The sequence below is a fragment of the Haemaphysalis longicornis genome, unplaced genomic scaffold, assembly GCF_048455015.1.
Source record: "Haemaphysalis longicornis isolate Haplotype H1 unplaced genomic scaffold, Haemaphysalis longicornis Haplotype H1 scaffold_5, whole genome shotgun sequence".
In the NCBI taxonomy this organism is placed as follows: domain Eukaryota; kingdom Metazoa; phylum Arthropoda; class Arachnida; order Ixodida; family Ixodidae; genus Haemaphysalis; species Haemaphysalis longicornis.
In genome coordinates, this window is record NW_027526385.1 from 44,563,814 (window position 1) to 44,583,196 (window position 19,383).

The 19,383-nt window shown below is 49.3% G+C and overlaps 1 protein-coding gene across 1 annotated transcript; it reads left to right on the top strand.

Annotated features, from left to right (window-relative positions):
- The first annotated feature begins 6,397 nt into the window (after positions 1–6,397).
- LOC144138152 (uncharacterized) lies at positions 6,398–19,099 on the top strand. The gene is made up of 3 exons (XM_077670290.1): positions 6,398–6,584; positions 14,111–15,994; positions 18,384–19,099. Exons 2-3 carry the CDS (start codon positions 14,118–14,120, stop codon positions 18,661–18,663), a joined length of 2,157 nt encoding a protein of 718 aa, XP_077526416.1. The 5' UTR covers positions 6,398–6,584; positions 14,111–14,117; the 3' UTR covers positions 18,664–19,099.
- Positions 19,100–19,383: the final 284 nt, after the last annotated feature.

Genomic DNA, 19,383 nt, shown 5'->3' on the forward strand with positions numbered 1-19,383 from the left:
CTGAATAAAAAAATGTAACAGTGTGTTTAGTCAAGAACGTGAAAATAAGGTGGTGCTGCATTTATTGGTGGAGGATGCTCAGAGACATACCTGCCACAAAAAGAAATGTGTGCTTTAAATTTTCTCAATGGAATAAAAGCTCTACAATCCTGGGAATATTTTCGGTATTATCAATAGCCGTGGGATTTTAGCAGCAGAGCTGTTTAAGCTTGAGCTTGGTTCGGTGGTGTCAGCAAGAAAAAAGAAGACCAAGAAAAATGGCAGCATCTCCACTCCGTGGATGATTGCGAGGGTGCGGAGTACGGGGACTCGAAATGCCACCCAAGTTGCGCCCCGAGTGACATCTGATTTGCGCCCCGACCGTCATTCGATTTGAGCTGTGAGTTGCACCTGATTATTCCCTAAATGAAATTGCAACTCACGGCTCAAATCGAATTTCGCCTGATTTTCGCTTGATAGTGGTGTGCGCACGGATGGACGCGGCCGGACATTGGGAGGTCCTAAGGTACTCCGCACCATTACAGGCGAGGGAGTAAGCCGTTTGACCCTCGTGTACTGACTCACAGTCGTAGCCCAATGGGTAAGATGGCTGACACTAACTCTGTCGGGTCTACCAGACGCAGGCTCGAATCCTGCTGGTGCCTGTGTGATTTTTTGCGATTGTAAATGCTATGCGCACGGACGCGGACGAACATTGTGCGGTCCTAAGGTACTCCGCACCTAATAGAGTCTTTTGAATAGAGTTAAAGCGGGCTCTTTATTTCTGAACGGAATCCAAAGAATGTGTAAGCTTTAATGTCTTCAAATCATGTTTTCTGAAGGATTGGCCATTCTGCTGGGAGCGTACTGGTAACTATCATTACCCGATAATTTTTAACCAGCCGGGTAAGACAACTGAGGTTTTATAGGAGAGGTACATGCTCCTACCCAAGACATACCTTTTTATCTCATATTTGGAGCTACGTTTCGAGGCATGGCGCTTCTGAAAAGACCAGGACGGAAACAAACTGATGACGTTTTGGAAGAACGCTGCTACACGATGGGCTTTCTATAAATTCGCATTCTTGTTTTAAGTGCAGAGCACTTTAGGCGCTCGCCTTGTCGTCCTAGCTCGCTCGCTGGAACCAAGCATATCGCCACGGCGTTACGGTGTAGCCTGTCACGGTTCCTTCGCGGCGGCGTCACCCAGAGGCTTCGAAAGCCAAGCGGCTAGGATATACGTAGCGTGAGCTAAGGTTCAGCTGGTTATTCTTAGCTTTCCTGGTTGTCTAGGATTAGCTGATTACCATGCTTACTGCTGCTTATCCAATCCAAATCCAATCCAATCCAAACCCGATTCAATACAAAACCAATCTAAACCAAGCAAATCCAATCCAATCCAAAGCTCTCGCGGGCGCAATTTCAGGCAGGGGGCGCGCGAGCAATGCGAAGGCGGAAAATTTGAATTGCATAGGATGATAGCTGTAAGCGGATAAAGGCGGTACAGCCCATTATGGCGAATCACTGCTCTGCACTTAGACAGCTTTCACATTGAGTGGAGCGGCTTTAGTTTTTTTTTAAATCTGCGCCGCACAATAAACATAGCAAGTTAAGACATTCAACCCAATACCTAATGCAGAAAACTCTGTAAGAGTTAAAAGTTTATTACATTGAATATGAATGCACCAGAAAAAATTTTGTGAATTTTATATTTTGAACTTTTGGATCAAGAAAGTTATGAGCGTTTCTGTACCAACAAAGAGACGACTTCTTCAATAAATTTCTGAAATAATGTTGAACAAAGTTGGCCATTTTACGTGCAGAAGCCATAGCAGTCGACTTCGGATTAATTTTGACCATCTGGGTATCCTTAACGTGCAATTAAAATTTTGACACAAGGCAGTTTTTGTTTCCCGCCTTCACCAGAAGGATTGGCGATTGCCGCGCACAGGTCGCAAATCGACGTGAAGTGAAGCTTCAGTTGCATGCTATTCGGGATTCGACCACTAAAGAGTGTTATTCGGCGTATTTCCTCGCGTCGACAAACAAGGCGTGCTGTTCTTGCGAGGCGCTGACGCGTCGGCACCACTAAATTATATGGAGTGCTTGCTTAACCTTGGCTGAGCTCAAATGTCAGAGGGACGCTACGAGGCGTTTCCTGGGATTATTCCTCAAGTAATAAGATTAGCATAAAAACGGGTCTCTGCTTCTGGGACTGAACCATTGTTGTTAGGCTTCAGTAGTTTCGTCGTATGCCTCTTGCTTTCTTTCTCCATATGAAGCGCTCTAACCCGGCCGTGAATCGGCCGGGTTAGAGCGCTTCACCCGGCCGTGAATCGCTCTAACCCGTGAACCGCTCTAACCCGGCCGTGAATCGGCAGAAAGAAAACGAAGAGGAGCGTCTTTCGAAGGGAGAGACAGCAGAACCCAGCCATCCTGATGTGCTAGCCCAGGGTTAGCAGCGGCAAGCTCGGAAAGTAATGTGAGGTGCAAGAGCCGGGTCTCCAACGAAGGGAGGGATTATGTGATAGAAGTCACCGCGCCCCTACTCGAGAACTGACGCGACGACTTCGGTCCATCGCGAATATCGCACCGGTGAAGCGGCGGCAAAACGTCAGTGAGTTGCAGAAGAGTCCGAGTTTCGTGTTTGCGTATATTGCACGTATTTTAATGGCTTGCCCCCAAAGACCAATGGATCCATTGGTCTTTGGGGGCAAGCGATGGATCCATGCAGAGAACTTGACCGAGTCTTGAAGCATACCCACGCAGAAAACTTCGCCTAGTCTCCAAGCACAACCACGTACAGACTTAGCGAACCAAGAATAAGCTAGGTGGGGCCGCCAACTTCGCTGTTTACCCAGTGTTCGCGCCACTGCAGTGGCGCGAACACTGGACGATTTGTTCCGCCTACCAAAGGTATCGTCGCATGCTGAGTTTATGTGCATTGTCGAAAAACACTCATTTGCCGGTTTCCTTCTTTCGCCCGTAATAAAAATTCTGGTAATTTTTTTAGAATAATAGCTCGGGAATTTCATATAAGAGCGAACAAATGTCGACCTCTTCAATTTGCTTGCGAGCGAGCGAAGCAACTTTATTAAAAATGCCTGCAGAACGATTAGCCGTCCCATTTAAGGAAGGCGTCACCGTGACGCGGCCATGACGTCTTACCGGCTGTTGGCCCCTCTACGTAAATTTTCTTAAAATTTTTATGTGATTCCCTGAATATTCTAATGACCAGATTCACCAATATTTTCTCTAAAGAAAATTGTTCCTAACTGTGAAAAATTTTGGAAGGTGACATGGTGGACGCTCGCCACTACCTGCCGGTTCCCCTCAGCCAACTTTAGCGACATCTACCTACAAAAATATTTATGAGGGGAAATTCGTAAATTTTATGCTCAATTCACCCCTCCTGTCCATTGCTCTGAAAAAGAATTGTTGCTGACAGGAACATAAATTTTGCGCAATAAATTGTCAATTTCGGCTCACAGTCTAATTTTGTTCGAACTTTGAGGCAACATTTTACGAAAAGTACTAAAGTTACAACCTTGACATTCCACTCAAGTGTGCTCCTTACATTTCTAAACAATCACGCTGAATAATATAATCGCATAAAATACGGTCAAGATGCAATGGGCGCGAAAGTTTAAAGAAAAAAACTGAAAAACACGAACTTCAGACGCTAACATAAAAAAGCACATCTTCGATTTTTCTGAAATCCTCCGCAGATGTAGGCCTTTACATGTAATTGCATTATCATCAAAACACGCTGCCATATCATTTTGTTCTTGGAGCGCGCACAGCGCGGATCTCCACGACGTGCTGTAGTGATAAAGACTCCCATCAGATTTGTATAGATTATATATGTTTTGTACGCAAGGCACCTGATGCCTCCACGGATAAAAAGGACAATTTGATGGTTCACGTTGGCCCAAAAACAGATAATCTGCGCAGTAACAGACCACAGATAATCTGCCATAACAGATAATCTTATTAAGAAAAATATATTAAGTGCAATGCACTTCTTAAGCGACCCTGAACCTGCGTCCACCGGCGATGTCCGCATCACATACCCACGTGGGCGATTGGCCAGGAATCTCCTCGTCTTCCTTGGCAACGGGGGGAGATGGGCGCGCGCTGCCTGGCCGCTGACATGGCACATACCCACGTGGGGGATTGGCCAGGAATCGGGCGTGAGAAGGGCTAATGCACCCGCTTAAAGGAGTACTGACACGAAATTTCAAAGCTGAGATCCGCTCTAGCAATCAAGTACAACGACAACACAAATAGGTGTCTGTGAATAAATGCATCTTTCTTTCTTTGTAGTTGTGTGTGTGTGTGTGTGATCTCTCTTTCGCGAACATTACCGAACCGCGCAAATTCAACTCGTGCATTCGCACTTTCACATTCTTCCCCTCGGGGAAATGCGGGGAATTTTATTCTTATCAGCAACAAACGTTTTTAGAAAAATGTTCAGCAAGCGCAAACTGACCATAAAATTCACGAATTGCAACTTGTAACGCTTAAATTGGCCGAGGTGCATGGTCATCTAGCGGCGGGGGACCACCTTGTCGCGTTCCAAATTTTTTTACAGTTACGCAAACACTTCTCTCCAGAGAAAATATTGATAGATCTGGACATTGGAATGACCCGGAAATGATATAGAAAAAACTCAAGCAGACTGAAGACGTCGACCAAGCACCCTTTGTCCGGTCTTATCTGAAATCATCCAATTGAAGATCCATGGTTGTTCTCAGAGAATGCGTTAGCATGATGTCCCGTTTCCTAGTGAGCTCGTCTCGCTCCAGCTTCGGGTTCTTTTTTAGATGCGACGCTGAGAGGAGCATCTCTTGCCGGCGGCCCTGTCCTTCCTGCGTCGTCGTTGTCCCCGTCCGCACAGCTGCGTCTCTCCTCCGCTCACCCCCTCTCCTGTCGCCGTGATAGCGCGCCCTCTCCCCCAACATCTGTGGCGCGCGCAGTACGGCGCGCTCTCTCACTCCGCCGGTGGGCGGCGCTGTACGCATGTGCAGCCACCTCTCTCACCGTGGTCTCCTCTCCTTCGGGCGCGCTACGCATACCAGCGGACGGCCGCGCTCCGGCCGGTCTCTCAGTCGACGGTCGTCCGCGCTACGCTTGCTCTCTCTCTCTCTCTCTCTCTCTCTCTCTCGCATTACCCGACGATTGCTCACGCAATTCGAGTAATCGACCCAACGGAAACGCCCAATGGAACCCCCTTCAGCGTCGCATCACACCAGGGTTCCCGCGATGGGAGGTAGGCGTAATTTTTTTCTTTTGTCTTTCATCCACCCTTCCACTTTCCCTGGGATCAAAAGTTTCGGGATAGGAGGGGGGCAGCGGCCTTCCCCCTCAACGTGCACAGTGGCCCTGCTGAAAATAAGGTGGGAAGGAGTAAACTATCAAAGGTATTGATTGATTGATTGATTGATTGATTGATTGATTGATTGATTGATTGATTGATTGATTGATTGATTGTAGGGTCTAACACGCCGGCGCTGCACAGGTGATGAGGCGCGTCGTAGTGGAGGGCTCCGGATTAATGTGGACCCCCTGGTGATCTTGAACGTGCGCCGAAATCTTGAACACACGGGCGTTTAAACTATCAAAGATTGTGCCACTCTGTACAGAAAAGCAAGGCGCTTTTTAGTAAGTATTTTCGGGTGGAGGCGGTAGTCGCGTTTCGTTAGTAATGAGCATTTCCCGAGCTTCACTGCACGTGTGGATGTATCTGGGCTGGATTACAAGTCGCTGCGTCTAATTTGTAAAGAAACTTGGAAGCTTTTCTGTTATTTTTCTCAATATATTCAGTTTCAGTTTATTTTCAGTTTAGTTTCAGTTTCAGTTCGCGTAATAAGCATTACACAAGGTAAACAGGAAAAAAGCTGGGAACAGCTTGACGGGCCCTACTCCCGGGCAGCTTCGGCAAACAGGGCAGTAGGCGTGTTTACAGTAAACACCAGAAGAGGAAAATGTGAAACAATATGAAAGATGCAACAAAATGGCTACTGTTTTTTTTTTTCCCATGAAAGAGCCTTTTGTGCTCTGTTTTTCGCGGCTATCGTTTTTTTTTTTTTGGTTGTACACGGCAATTACTATTCTGATATCTGCGCTTGTGACGCATGCGTATCACTTTTGTATTCTCAGTTCAGCAATTGTGCGTGTATTGTCGCTTGTCAATGCTTCCTCTTTGCACTGTAAGGGCCGGGAGTCCGAGAAGCTGCGCATGCAGCGTTTTCCCTCTACCCCCCCCCACAAATCGGGAAAAATAAATAAATCTTGAAATCTTGAATCGCAGTGCCTTAGAAACAATTAAAAAAGAAGCTCAAAATTTCGGTTTCCATTTCTGTTGTAGCCACTGCCACAGCCAACTTCTCTAGTGGCTTGGCCAAGGCTTGGCTCTAGCTAGTCACGTGATACACTCCCACAGTGTGCAGCAGCACAGCAGAGTTCATCACTTCGCTGTTCTATGCGCTTTGTTGGGCTCAGTTTGCGCCACTCTTATAACTTTGGCGGTGCGACATTATGTCGAGTTCTCTTCCCTGACGTCAGGTATCCCACAGGAATTTTCCCGGTTTTGAAGGCGCAAGGTAAGCAATTAATTGTCGCATATTCGACAATCGTGGCTTTCTTGTTAGATTTCCGATTCCGTGCTTTGCAGTGAATTGGGGCGCAGCGAACGGCCGTTACCGATTTTTACTGTGTTTGTTGTAAATTGCGCTGGAATCATTAACAGCTGTCGCGGAGGGAAATGTAGCACCTTCGCATTCTTTCGGCTGCGACGCTTACTAATTTCCCTTTTTTTTGAGTCATTTTCTGGCTCGCGTTGCTTGCTGGCAAAATGCACGCGCTGTTGAGTTTGCCTGCAGGAATTCGTTTTCGTGACAGTAGTATTAATCATGCACTAAATGGCAGTTCAATGGACGAAAATCTGTTAGTGAGACTATTGGCAATACATTATCAAGAAATGGCGAGGCACGTGTTCCTATCCCCTCGCAATACCCGTGATAACAAAAAAAGGGCACACAACAAAAGTTGCAGGTTACATCTACGGTTAAGTCTTAAGATGCATGACGCGATAGCATTACTTCGGCGTCGAAGAAACGTTGTGGGACGGAGTTGCCGCATTTAGCATTTATGCTTTCCAAGCACTGAATTTCAGTTACGAGGGATATAGGCTGGGTGCAACTGTTTTTAATCACCACGGCACAGGCGAGGCATAGGCACCCTTGTGTGGCTTAAAGATGTGGGCGTGAAAAGTTCCGGCTGCGGGGTGTTGACCCGTTTGAGCGATAAGGCGAGCGTGCCACTGTTTAAAAGTGTTTATTCGTATCCTGACTGCACGTTTGGTTTCTTATGAGACACAGAAAGGAAAAGACCGTTGTTGAGTACGATTTATTGAAAGTTTGAAAAATGGGGGACCAAGAGATGGTAGCTCCGAAGTGTTGAACCCGAAGTCCAGGACACTAGAATTTGCTCACGGTGATCTTGAGTTGACACTCTGGACAGGGCAGCCTGCCATAATCGATACAACAGGAATATGTACTGTTTTAATTGTTCACCCGTGAGCATATTCTTGGATAGGACGAGGTTGCGTAGAAGAATGGGTGTTTTCCCGATTTTAGCACAGTTGTAAGTTAGCGTCGGACGCTTTCTACCAAACATCTTCGCTCATCTAGATTTGTGCATATATGTGTTGGTTTGTATCCTGCGCCGAGTTTGCGATTCTTCAGCGTTGAGACCCCTGCGGCAGTAGGAAGGATGGTCCACGTATGCGTAGGATACTCCTATATGCGTAGGATGCGCAGACGATTTTTTATCCGGGAGGGGAATGTGGTTGTCGGGGTCAACACGGAGTATGGTATGCGAGTTCACGCATATTAAAGACGATAGTCTTTCTTGGGCTGCTTAAACTCAGAAATTTTGGTCTGTCTCTGTCTGTCTGTCTGTCTGTCCGTCTGTCCGTCTGTCTGTCTGTGACTGGATTCAGCCACAATGGCCAAAGTAAAATGGATACTGTGCAATAGTCTTACATACTCACAGCCAAATGTAAACGTCTAAGACCGGTTTATGTGTTCATACTTGTCAACTTTGTTGAACAACAACCAGACATTACGCAAATATAAGACAGGAAATTAGTACACAAATGATATTTACAGCGTTCCTTTATTAAAAAATTCATGGATGCTTGGTTTTTCGATAGTAAATGATATTATGCATCTACTGCAGAAAACCACCTCCTGCTGTTGGCCGCGCCATCTCCTGGCGGCATATGAGAAATCACGTGGCAACAGCAACGAAAGGTTCCACTGGCTAGGTTCCACGTTCTGCTTGGAACGCACGTGGCGCACGGCCGCGCGGCTCTATAAACCCATTAAGTCTGCCGCCTCGATTTACGCGCGTCTCCGCCGTACTGCAGCGCTGGCGTCGAGGAACCCGGCCTGTAGCAGTGGAACGCGGTAAATTCAAATCGCTTTAAGCAAACCTTTAGAGTGTTTACCTTGGCATGAGCGCGACAGAACAGGAACAGCATGAGAGGTGAGCGGGAAAGCAAAGGGGGGCATTTCCTTGTCAAATGTCTACGAAGACTATCGTCTTTTGACGACATTTGCAACGAAAGAAGCAGATACGCGGCCAATTTTTTTTTTCATTTCATTCAGACATACGATGTCTCAGCTGTAAGGCAAAATGCAGATTAAATCTGCTCGACGGCGGCCATCTCCCCCGTATACAGCGCGCGCCAGGCTTGTCAAGGGCAAGCGAGCGCGCGGCTTCGGAGCATGCTGGCGACATCTGCTGATAGCGGCTGTGTTCGAGATAGCTTGCCATTGCGCGTGCGTGGATCCCAAACCACGTGCCCGAAACCTTTCTTTTATTGTTTGCTTCTGGTTCGCCTCCTTTCCCCACAGTTTCCAACACGCCTGCACATTATGTTTGATTTAGCGTTCCCTGCGGAAAATTTTATCTTGGCCGTCCTTTCGAACTACTGTGTATTGTAGGTTCTTGAGGGATGACTTTCGCCTATATCTCTAGTAATACTTTGCCGAAAAATGCCTCGACATTCGTCTCACCAAAGCCACCGCCTATAATCTATCTGTACCTCTGACAACTGATTTCGGATAACGTTGAAGATCCCCAGGTGGTCTGAATTATTCCGCAGCCAACCCCTACGGCTTGTCTCATCACACAGGTGTAGCTTTAGCGCTGTTGCGACCGGGCGGGGGCACCCGATCCTTTCTCCGTGGCCTCCAACATACGATGGGTAGCGTGTATGGTGCGAGCGGCCAGCCGGTGTTGCAGCCGTGAAGAAGTCCAGAGCAGTAGGGTAACGTAACTGTTTACTTCATGGCGAGAGGTGAGCCGAAGCCAAAAAAAACATACAATGCCCTGACGGGCGAGGTTACAATACAGGACACGAGCAGAGCGACCGCATGGATTCGCTGCTCCGACAGGAATGAATTTCAACGTTTGTGCTGCCTCTATTTATACCCAAAAAACGCCCCCAAGAGTAACACGCCACGAAATCACAGACACGCACACACTCTGTTCATAGTTGGTGAGTCACCCATGGCTTCGTCCCACATGGCGTGCGAGAGGGGGGGAGAGAGTGTCCTTGAAAGGTGCCGGGGTCGCGCTATCAACTGCTGATCGTGCCGATAGCGAAACGTCTGAGCCGGGAAGGTCAAGGCGACGCGCAGGTGCCTGATGGGTGTGGCGCAGGCAGCTGCCGGAATCACGTTGCCAAGCGAGGTGACTGACCCGGCATGTCGAGACACGAAAGTACGATTCACCGACACGTGGGCGCACATGGTCGATTCCCACGTGGTCGCTGATGCGGAAAAACACGTGTTGCTGGGTGATTCGTAACAGCTTCTCCGCCGGGGGTCCGAGATCCCGATGGATAAGGGTCTTCAACCGTTGTCCGGAGGGATGCTTTCGCAGGGAAGTGCTCAGCAGACGCTCGACTCCAGGCCTGGGCTGTACGACACCGTGCTGGAGCTTCACAGGGCTGATCACTGGACGAGAAGTGGCTCCCCAAGAACGTCTCTGGATTGGTCAGGCAAGCAACAGAACAACACAGCAAGACACAACCGCATCGCCGGCCAGTGCGAAGACAAATCCCCACTGAAGATCTACCAGGCTTTTAGATGCGAAAAAATACGCTAATAACTAACTACACTAGTTATATTTTAGCCCAGCAGTACTTTAGACAAGTGCACAAACCTGAAAGGTGACATTTCGCGTGATTGGAAATGTCCCACACAAAAAAAAAAAACGTAATCGTAAAGGGCGAAACCTGCTTCAGGAAAAACAAAGAAATTTGAGAAAGTCAGGCGTCAACAGGCCACTTCTCGCGCCGAGAGCCGCGATTTGAGCTCTCGTCAATGCCTTGAGCCTTTCCCTTTCTGTACCGCACTTTAGTTGCAGCCGTTCTCTCAACGCTGCTGTGACCACGTGACATGACACCGGTCGTCTTGTTCGACAAAGGTCGAGCGCGCGGAGGAGCGAGCGGGACTTTCCCCCGTTCGTACGTTATGCGCGCATTGCTTCTAGGCGGCGTTCCCTCGACGCGATGCGAGCTCACGGCTTTGCTCGCACTGAAACACGCGCCACAATTACGCGCTGAAGTTTTTGCTACCTCCTCGTTGCTCGCCTTTTTGCGAACGCGTTCGGCAAGCGAACCTCGGAACGCGTTTACGTTCACTTCTCTAGGCTGGTCGGTTCCCGACTTCGGTTCAGCCACAAGCGACACCGGAACCTCAACTAACTCAGCCGATGTTGAGCTATTATCGGGAGCCTTAGGTGGTAGTGAAATGGGCACGACAAGCCCATTAGACACCTTGCAGTTCCCAACAGTCACTACCTCGTCGTCCCTCACGCTTTCAGCGACAGCCTTGGCACGCGAAGACTGAAGCGTGTTTCCGTTCACCTTCCTTACTGCCAGAACTACACTACAACTAGGCTGCCCTGTCTCAAAAGACGGCTCAGTTGCCCGCGAACTGCGCGCGTTCGGCTCGACAGCCGTTTTCATGGTCTCCCGTGATATGGCGCACTTTGAACATGGCGACGAAACATCTCCGCTCAGCGTAGGGGCTTTACACACAGTGTACTTACGCTGCCCTCCGTCGCGAGCCTCTGGAAATGCCCAATCATCGCTTTCGGTCTGAGTTTCGCCATTCCTCACAGAGGTGGCGACCCCATCGTTACTCGGGCTCTTCGCAGCGAGCCCAGCTGGTTCTTTCCTCGGCAGTTTCTCAAAATTGTACCCCTTTTCCCTTAACAGCTGATCCGACCTGTTCGAGAATAGGTACTTGTACTCCGGAAGTAGTTGTGGGGATACTGCTGCCTGCGTCACAAGTTCACCAAACGGACCTCCGATGCTGACCTTAGCAATCGGCAGACGAACGTTTCGTGCACCTACGGCTGGCTTCACCCAAACACACTGCCCTGTTAGCTGATCCTGTTCAACGTACGAAGGGTGGACCATGTCTACCGTCGCCGCGGAGTCACGAAGAACTCGGCACGGTTTACCATTGACGACTAGCTCCCGTACGTACGGCTCTAGAAACTGCCTGCTGTCCTCACTCTGGTCTAGTACGTGAAAGACGAGTTTTCCTTTCTTACAACTGGCAGCGAAATGTCCCGTCTCGCCGCAGTTGTAACACGCAGCCTGTCTGCGCGCTTCGAAAGCTTTCTTTCTGCGCTGCTCCGCAGCGTCTGCTGCTCTATCTTCGTTATCGTGGCCAGTTTCTCTATCCACGAGAACGACTTCGCTTGCCCCACCGTCATCCCGGGGAGCTCTGCCTTTCGGCCCTGGCTTATCAGGCCTCGGCCTGAACTCTTTTTGGCCGTCTTTCGGCCCCTGCGCACCTCGACGTGCGACGAACTCGTCGGCTAGCTGAGCTGCCTGATCCACAGTACTTACCCCTGGCCTATCTTGCACCCAGAGTCTCAGGTTCTCGGGTAGACGGCGGTAAAACTGCTCAAGACCGAAGCACTCAACTACCTTGTCATGCTCTCCGAAAGCTTCTGCCTCTTTGAGCCACTCTTCCATATTTGCCTTCAGCTTGTAGGCGAACTCCGAGTACGACTCGCCTCTAGCTTTCTCGGCTTCCCGGAACTTCTGGCGAAACGCCTCTGCTGACAGCCTGTACTTACGCAGGAGGCTCGACTTGACTTTTTGGTAGTCCTCCGCCTCCTCCTTTGGCAAGCGGGCCATCACGTCGGATGCCTCACCTGGCAAAAGCGTAAGCAGCTTTTGCGGCCATGAGTCTCGGCTAAACTGGGCCCTCTCACACGTACGCTCGAAGTTGACCAAAAAAAGACCAATGTCTTCTCCTACCTTGTAGGGTCGCATTAGGTCACACATTCGCAACGTAGGTCGCTCAGTCGCCGCAGACTGCACGCTGCTGCCACTCTGACGTCTAGTTCGAGACGCCTCGACGTCTAGACGCTTCATTTCCAGCTCATGCTGTCGCTCCTGTTCTCGCTTTCTATCTTCGCGTTCCTGTTCTCGCTTTCTTTCCTCGCGTTCCTCTTCGCGCTTTCTTTGCTCGCGTTCCTCTTCGCGCTTTCTTTGCTCGCGTTCCTCTTCGCGCTTTCTTTCCTCGCGTTCCTGACGCTGGCGCACAGCCTCTGCAGCCTGACGTTTAGCGGTCTCCCTGTCATTGATCGTCTCAATGCACTCGGACAGCTCGTCATCGTCAGCCCCAACAGCGAGTATAGCCTGTATCAGCTCTGGCTTTCTCAGCGCGTCTGTAACATCCAAGCGCAACTCTTTTGCAAGCTCCAACAACTGCGGTTTTTTCAACGCCTTCAAATTCATGGCCGGTCTAGAGTACTGCTTTCCCACTGCTCCAAAATTGTTTTGCGCGAATAACCCACGCGACAAAAACAGACGCCCTACCAGCTATCCTCAGAAGCCTGGTAAAACTCAGTGAAGAAAAGTCCCGCACTCACCCTTGACCGCCGTGAATTCTGCGAAGTCCGAAGCCGCCTTGACGTCCGTGGTGTTGGGTCTCGCACTGCTGGCTCCAGGTGAAGTTGTCATCCCACCGCTGCCAACCAGTTGTTGCGACCGGGCGGGGGCACCCGATCCTTTCTCCGTGGCCTCCAACATACGATGGGTAGCGTGTATGGTGCGAGCGGCCAGCCGGTGTTGCAGCCGTGAAGAAGTCCAGAGCAGTAGGGTAACGTAACTGTTTACTTCATGGCGAGAGGTGAGCCGAAGCCAAAAAAAACATACAATGCCCTGACGGGCGAGGTTACAATACAGGACACGAGCAGAGCGACCGCATGGATTCGCTGCTCCGACAGGAATGAATTTCAACGTTTGTGCTGCCTCTATTTATACCCAAAAAACGCCCCCAAGAGTAACACGCCACGAAATCACAGACACGCACACACTCTGTTCATAGTTGGTGAGTCACCCATGGCTTCGTCCCACATGGCGTGCGAGAGGGGGGGAGAGAGTGTCCTTGAAAGGTGCCGGGGTCGCGCTATCAACTGCTGATCGTGCCGATAGCGAAACGTCTGAGCCGGGAAGGTCAAGGCGACGCGCAGGTGCCTGAAGGGTGTGGCGCAGGCAGCTGCCGGAATCACGTTGCCAAGCGAGGTGACTGACCCGGCATGTCGAGACACGAAAGTACGATTCACCGACACGTGGGCGCACATGGTCGATTCCCACGTGGTCGCTGATGCGGAAAAACACGTGTTGCTGGGTGATTCGTAACAGCGCGTAAAAGCCCAAAATCTGAACCTGCGAAATGTTTTGTAAAAGGGGGCGTTGCAAATCACGTTGCAGATCACAAAGACAAAAGAACAAAGAATTATGACAGGCTCAACACTGAATACGGCTGATTTTGGAGCAGCGTTGTAAGCCATTTTATTACCTATCGTGACGTTTATTTGTAATTCTTACTGGGATAAAAATCACTTGTAGTTCAGAGCTCGTGTACTCTTCCATCCTGGGGTCCTTATCTTCTTGCGGTTTAGAATTCTCCTTTTGCAAGATGAAATACCGACTACCCCGCCAAGCCATGCATCACCCGTGAACGTACGTACTGAATTCTGAAGTAGTCTGTTCAATAAAATGACGACATGCACATCTACGCAGGCAACCCATGGCAACGTCCGCCACACCGGCTGAGGATTTACCAGGAGCACGTGGCAAGGCGTCAACAGAGAGCATGTTTTCCATTGCCCGGCCAATTCTGAGGGGCCCCTACACAGGCGCCGCCGTCGACTACTGCCAGCCCTGCACCAAGGGTGAGGGCCGACCCTGCCACATTTTTCGACACCTTTCGGCTTGGAACGAGTTGCTCTGCCAGCTGCGTTTGCAGCTACGGGAGTCCTCGGAAGCTTGCGACCAGCTGACCCTCGTTGGCTTCGACGAGCCACGCCTACCACAGGCCAGTGCAGAACTGGCATACGCTGCGTTCGCCCTCGTCTGCTGTCTTCTCCGGGACCATAGATGTGTGGCAAGTCTAGACATCGCAGGCGGTAGTTTAGGGATTCCGGACGTTGACCTTCTGTGTGACGTCGAGGGCGGGTCGTCCATTCGGGTTCTCAAGTTCACGTTGGACGGCTATTCGAGCCTGGATTATTTTTGCTGCGTCATGCCGTTGCTGTCGCAGCTGGTGGAGCTCGAGTGCACGACAGATGGAGAGTGTCCGGAAAACTTTTGGCCCGCACTGTCTGACTTGCTGCGAACGACCACGTCGTTGAAAGTTCTCATGATTTTTAAATTGCGCGCGGAGAGGAAGGGGGCGCAGTCGTTCCTCAAAGGGCTCAGCGGGAGCTCGACTCTTAAGGAGCTGTCGTTCCACGAGTCCCTCCTGAGTGAAGCCTCGCCTGTGTTCCGCTCGAAGTTCGTGAGGTACTTGAAAAATTCCGACACATTAAAAAAGTTGAGCATATTCGGCGGTTACGAACCGGAGGAGTCTTCTTTGAAGTGGATCCTTAAAGGATTGTTGGAAAACCGGACCATCTCGGTTGTGAACTTGTCTGGCTTCGCAGTCGACTCCCAGTGTGCTCTCCTCATGTCGAGTGTACTTGCGAAAAAAGGGGTTTTACGCTGTCTCCATATGCTCGCATTTTGGCTAGATCGCACTGTTAAATATGAAGAGTTATACGATGGCTGGCTTGTTGCGCTGGCTGAAAACGAAGCTCTGTGTGAAGCGACTCTGCCTTTTGAATTCTGGAAACCAGCCACGTGGAAAGGTTTTCTTCAGGCGCTCCAGTCAAAAGTCAACCTAAAGAAGGTAAACATTGATGCAAGCGATGTTAGCAGCGCTGACTTGGCAAGGCTTTACAAGCACGTGAAAGCAGGGAAAATAGATAAAAAGGTCTCTTTTGGACGGTACTACGTTTACAAGAGTGATGTCAAGATAGAGTGTAAAGGATTTTCAGAAATCTTTATATGTTGCATGCCTTGGCCGTTGCACCCAACACCTCATGTCGAGAAAGTCGTGTCGCAATTGTCTTCCTTTAGTCACGTAACGGCGGCTGAACTGTTGATTGAACCAGGGGACTTTGACGAGACACTAAGTTCACTCATAGCCAGCTACATACGTGCAACTGTGACGCTCAAGAGGCTAGGCCTCGGTCTCGTATTCCACCATGACGTGCCGTTTGAAACGCACAAGTGCTGGGGCATCGTCTTCGGCTCGCTGTCCCGTAACAAGAGCATACGAGAACTTCACGTGATTCCCGAGTACATGGATGAAAGAGGAGCTGTTCTTTTAGCGGACGCAGTCGCGTCCAGCTGCAGCGTCCGCAGTGTCCGCCTAAACGTCAACTCTCCAGCTGTGGGCAGCGCGTTCGTTCGAGGCTTGGCAGCTGCTTCCAAGGGGAAGTACAACCTTCTCAGCGTCAGCCTCGCTAGCACAGTCAACCGAGGCGCGGCTGGAGACTGGTTCATGCTCTGGGATACGGCGAGACGAGATGCTGCCCTGGTGAAACGGGCTGCCCTCTATGCGACTGGTGCTAGACGGGACAGGTAAGTTGTATATGTCATTTCAGTCAAGCATTGTTGAGGTGTTGGTGATGCACATAGGGTAACTAAAATCCAGCAGGCATCTTCACCTCTTTGTTGCAGATGTGGCTCTCGAGAAGACATTCATCATGTTATATGAGAGTGTCCAAAGTACACCGTGGAAACACAAACTCATTATCTTTGTGCAGGCAGCATGGTGCAAGACTTGAGCTGAGGGCTGTTTTGGGTCCTTGGTCGGGTCCCAGTCAGGCTGCACGTGCAATCAAAGCTCTCTTGGAGTTTCTTCGTAGCACAGAACTGAACAGAGTTTTGTAATTGAAAATTTTGGGCGCATCAAATGACATCTTTTTGTTTTCACATGTTTTTCTCTTCTTTTGTGTTTTTCTTCTCTCATCTAGCGTAGCAAGCCAGCCCGGCGGCTCGGCTAACATCGCTGGTCTTCATTAAAAAGTTATTCTCTCTCTCTCTCTCTCTCTCTCTCTCTCTCTCTCTCTCTCTCTCTCTCTCTCTCTCTCTTAAATCGTGGGAATACTTAGGGTGAAAAGATGTTATTCTTTCCAAATCTTCTCAGACTCAGTACGGAAACCGGTTACATGAATTTGTTCGCGGGAAAAGAAAGCCTTAGGGCGAGCTTACGGTTGCGCAGTAGAAAATAGAGGCCAAAGCAAAAGCAATACGCCGCTGCTGATCCGATCCAAATTATGTTTTTTTTTGTATTTTCGGGAATAGCCTAGAACTCGCGAATAGCCGTTTCACGGTGGTTATGAGACAAAATTATACATTGAAAAGCACGAAATTTTGACCAGAGTTTCCTCAGGAGGTTCAGGCCAAAGCAAAAATCAAAATTGTCCTGAACTCCATACTGATGATGTCCTCGTTGTTGTGACAAAGTTACCACCACCCTCGCGGGGTTCATTCCAACGCAGATGGTGAAAACGATGAATAAGATGTCCACTGAAAATGAACGAGATATACAGAATTAATTAGTACCCTTCGAATCATGACGAAGTTTCATTTTAGGGCCTCTCTCTTTCCGGAAATAAATTAGTGTTTTGAGATCCTCAAGAATTTAAACAAATGATTTAGCCTTGGCCAATCCCCCCTTGTGGGTATATGCGAAAAAGTTTGAGGATATCATTCCCCACAGAATTCTTCACAATTATACGCTAGCGTTTCACTCGACGAAACGTAAGGGCACTGTGACAGAAAGCAATAACTACAAGTATTATATCTTTTGCCCGAAATTGCTAAAACCGACCAGTTGTCCTGTTGGGCTTAATATAAAAATTATGCCGATCATCTTCATACCGTTTTCTAGGCTAATCCGCCAGAAATAAAGTGTACCGGGGTCATCCTTGTGCGATTTTCTGGGCTAGAATGACCGGGCTACAAGGATATTCAGTACTCTTCCTGAAAGGGTGACGTTTTCGAAGCAGGAACTATTCATTTGGCAAGGTCTTAGTTTTAGTTAAACACGCTACACATACGTGTAAAGTTCATACTTAATGACAGCGCGAAAGACGGGACAGATAGAAGAATAACCACAGGACAGGCGCTGTCCTGTGGTGTGGCAGAAACCATAACAACAATAACAATACTTTATTTCAACCCAGGAGGGCTGGGGTGTGCTGGAAAGGCCAAAGGCCCATACCGAAAGGCCCAGCACACCCACTTTTACAGCGCAAGAAAAGGAGGGAGGGGGAGGGGGGGTGAAAAGGATGAAAGGAGAGGGGAGTCGATTCAGTCGTTCAGTGGACGGTTCAAAGGTGGCGCACTGATGGTGTGGCAGAAACCATGAGCACAGGTATGTGGACTGCCAAACCAGCGTCACGTACAAAGTCCCTCTTTCGTGTGGCGCGCCATACATAGGCCAGATTGGCCGGTGTGCGAATGTTAGATTGCGAGAGCATGCGCTCTCCTTCGACAAACGTCCGCGACCGCCTTTGCCCTCACACTGCCACACGTGCTGCTGTCAGCCGGTGTTTGAGGAAACTGATATTGTTACCAAGCACCCGAAGCATTTACGCCAAGATATAGTTGAAACCTGTCACATTAGCAAGAGGGGCGAAAAGTCGTGGGCCACCCTTCAGTGGTGCTTACTGATAAAGGGGTCCAGTTCATGGATAACGACAAATAAGTCATGTTCTCTTTTTTTTTCGTTTTTCTGCTTTTCTTTGTTTTTTTTTATGCTAATTTCACACGTGTGGCGTTGTTTGCCTTCGGTATAAATGTTAATGGCGGGTTTTCAATAACAGCGCCTGTCCTGTCTTTCGCGCTGTGATTAAGCATGAACACCTACCAACTCGCCCAATTTACAACTGCCCTACATAGTTGTAAAGTTTAGGCATCATAGCCTTGATGTAAATAAAACGTTTATCTGCATTCATTCCAGGTATTGCGCCGAAGCCCTGGAACAGGTCTCCTGCCATCCAGCGTTGCTCGAAGAAATCGTCGAACTCGAGTCTGTGGACGCGGCGTCGGCGACCGTCATGATTCGACGTAGGCTCAGAAGCATCGAAAGCGTGCACGATTTCCTGCGCATCACAGGTGTCGTGCGAAAACGAGCGACTTGCTACAGGCGTAAAGACGGCCGTGTACAGCTGTGCGACTTGAATGCGGACTCCTGGCGTGCCATCAGGCGCTACCTCAAGCTAGAAGACGTGAAAGAGTGAACCGTGTCCCGCGTGAAAAATTCATCCCTATGATAGTCTGTGACCACTAACTATGGCTCTGCCGAAGGCTATTGGGGACATTACTTGTTTTTGCGTGTTTATTTTTAGTTTTTATGTACTTTGACACGTCCCATCGCAATGTAGGAAGCGTTTAGTGGGAATTGCTTTGATGTATGTGCCTTTGGTTCCCAGCTGCAGGGTGACTATCCCGAGCGATTCTAAGTGACGTGACCGTTTTAAGCTCGAACAGCACCTCCGAGGAAACTGCGTTGTTGTCTGGTGTGGGTGGCTCGTTTTTTTAGCAATTTTAGCACACGCAATGATATCAGGATGAGTTGTCGGATATTATTGCGTGCTTTAGCTGCTTGTATTTTATGTGGAGGAATTACTGCAGCAGATAATAAAGACTGGAATGGTCAATTTCGAACTCTTTATATAATAAAAAAACTGGTTGACTCCTCTGTCATAGGAATCAGTAAAACACAAAAGGGAAATGCGCAGCGAAATCTGGAGCGAAAGGACTATAATTTGCGGGTCGGCGGCTGTCGTGTGAGTGTGATTGGAGAGCGACGTCCTCCTGGCAGATCGCTTCGGCAAAGGTTAGGCCACTTAGGTCCTGCTTCGTGGCGTGTACGGCAGACGGTTGCATTGCGACGAGCTCAGCTTGTGGAACGTGAGAGGCAGAGTTCGTAGCTTGGACCATGAACGCACGAAAGCATT

Coding starts and splice junctions, on each gene's coding strand:
- LOC144138152 (XM_077670290.1), top strand. CDS start 14,118: ATGGCAACGTCCGCCACACCGGCTGAGGATTTACCAGGAGCACGTGGC. Junction 15,995..18,383: donor ACTGGTGCTAGACGGGACAG/GTAAGTTGTATA, acceptor CATTCATTCCAG/GTATTGCGCCGAAGCCCTGG.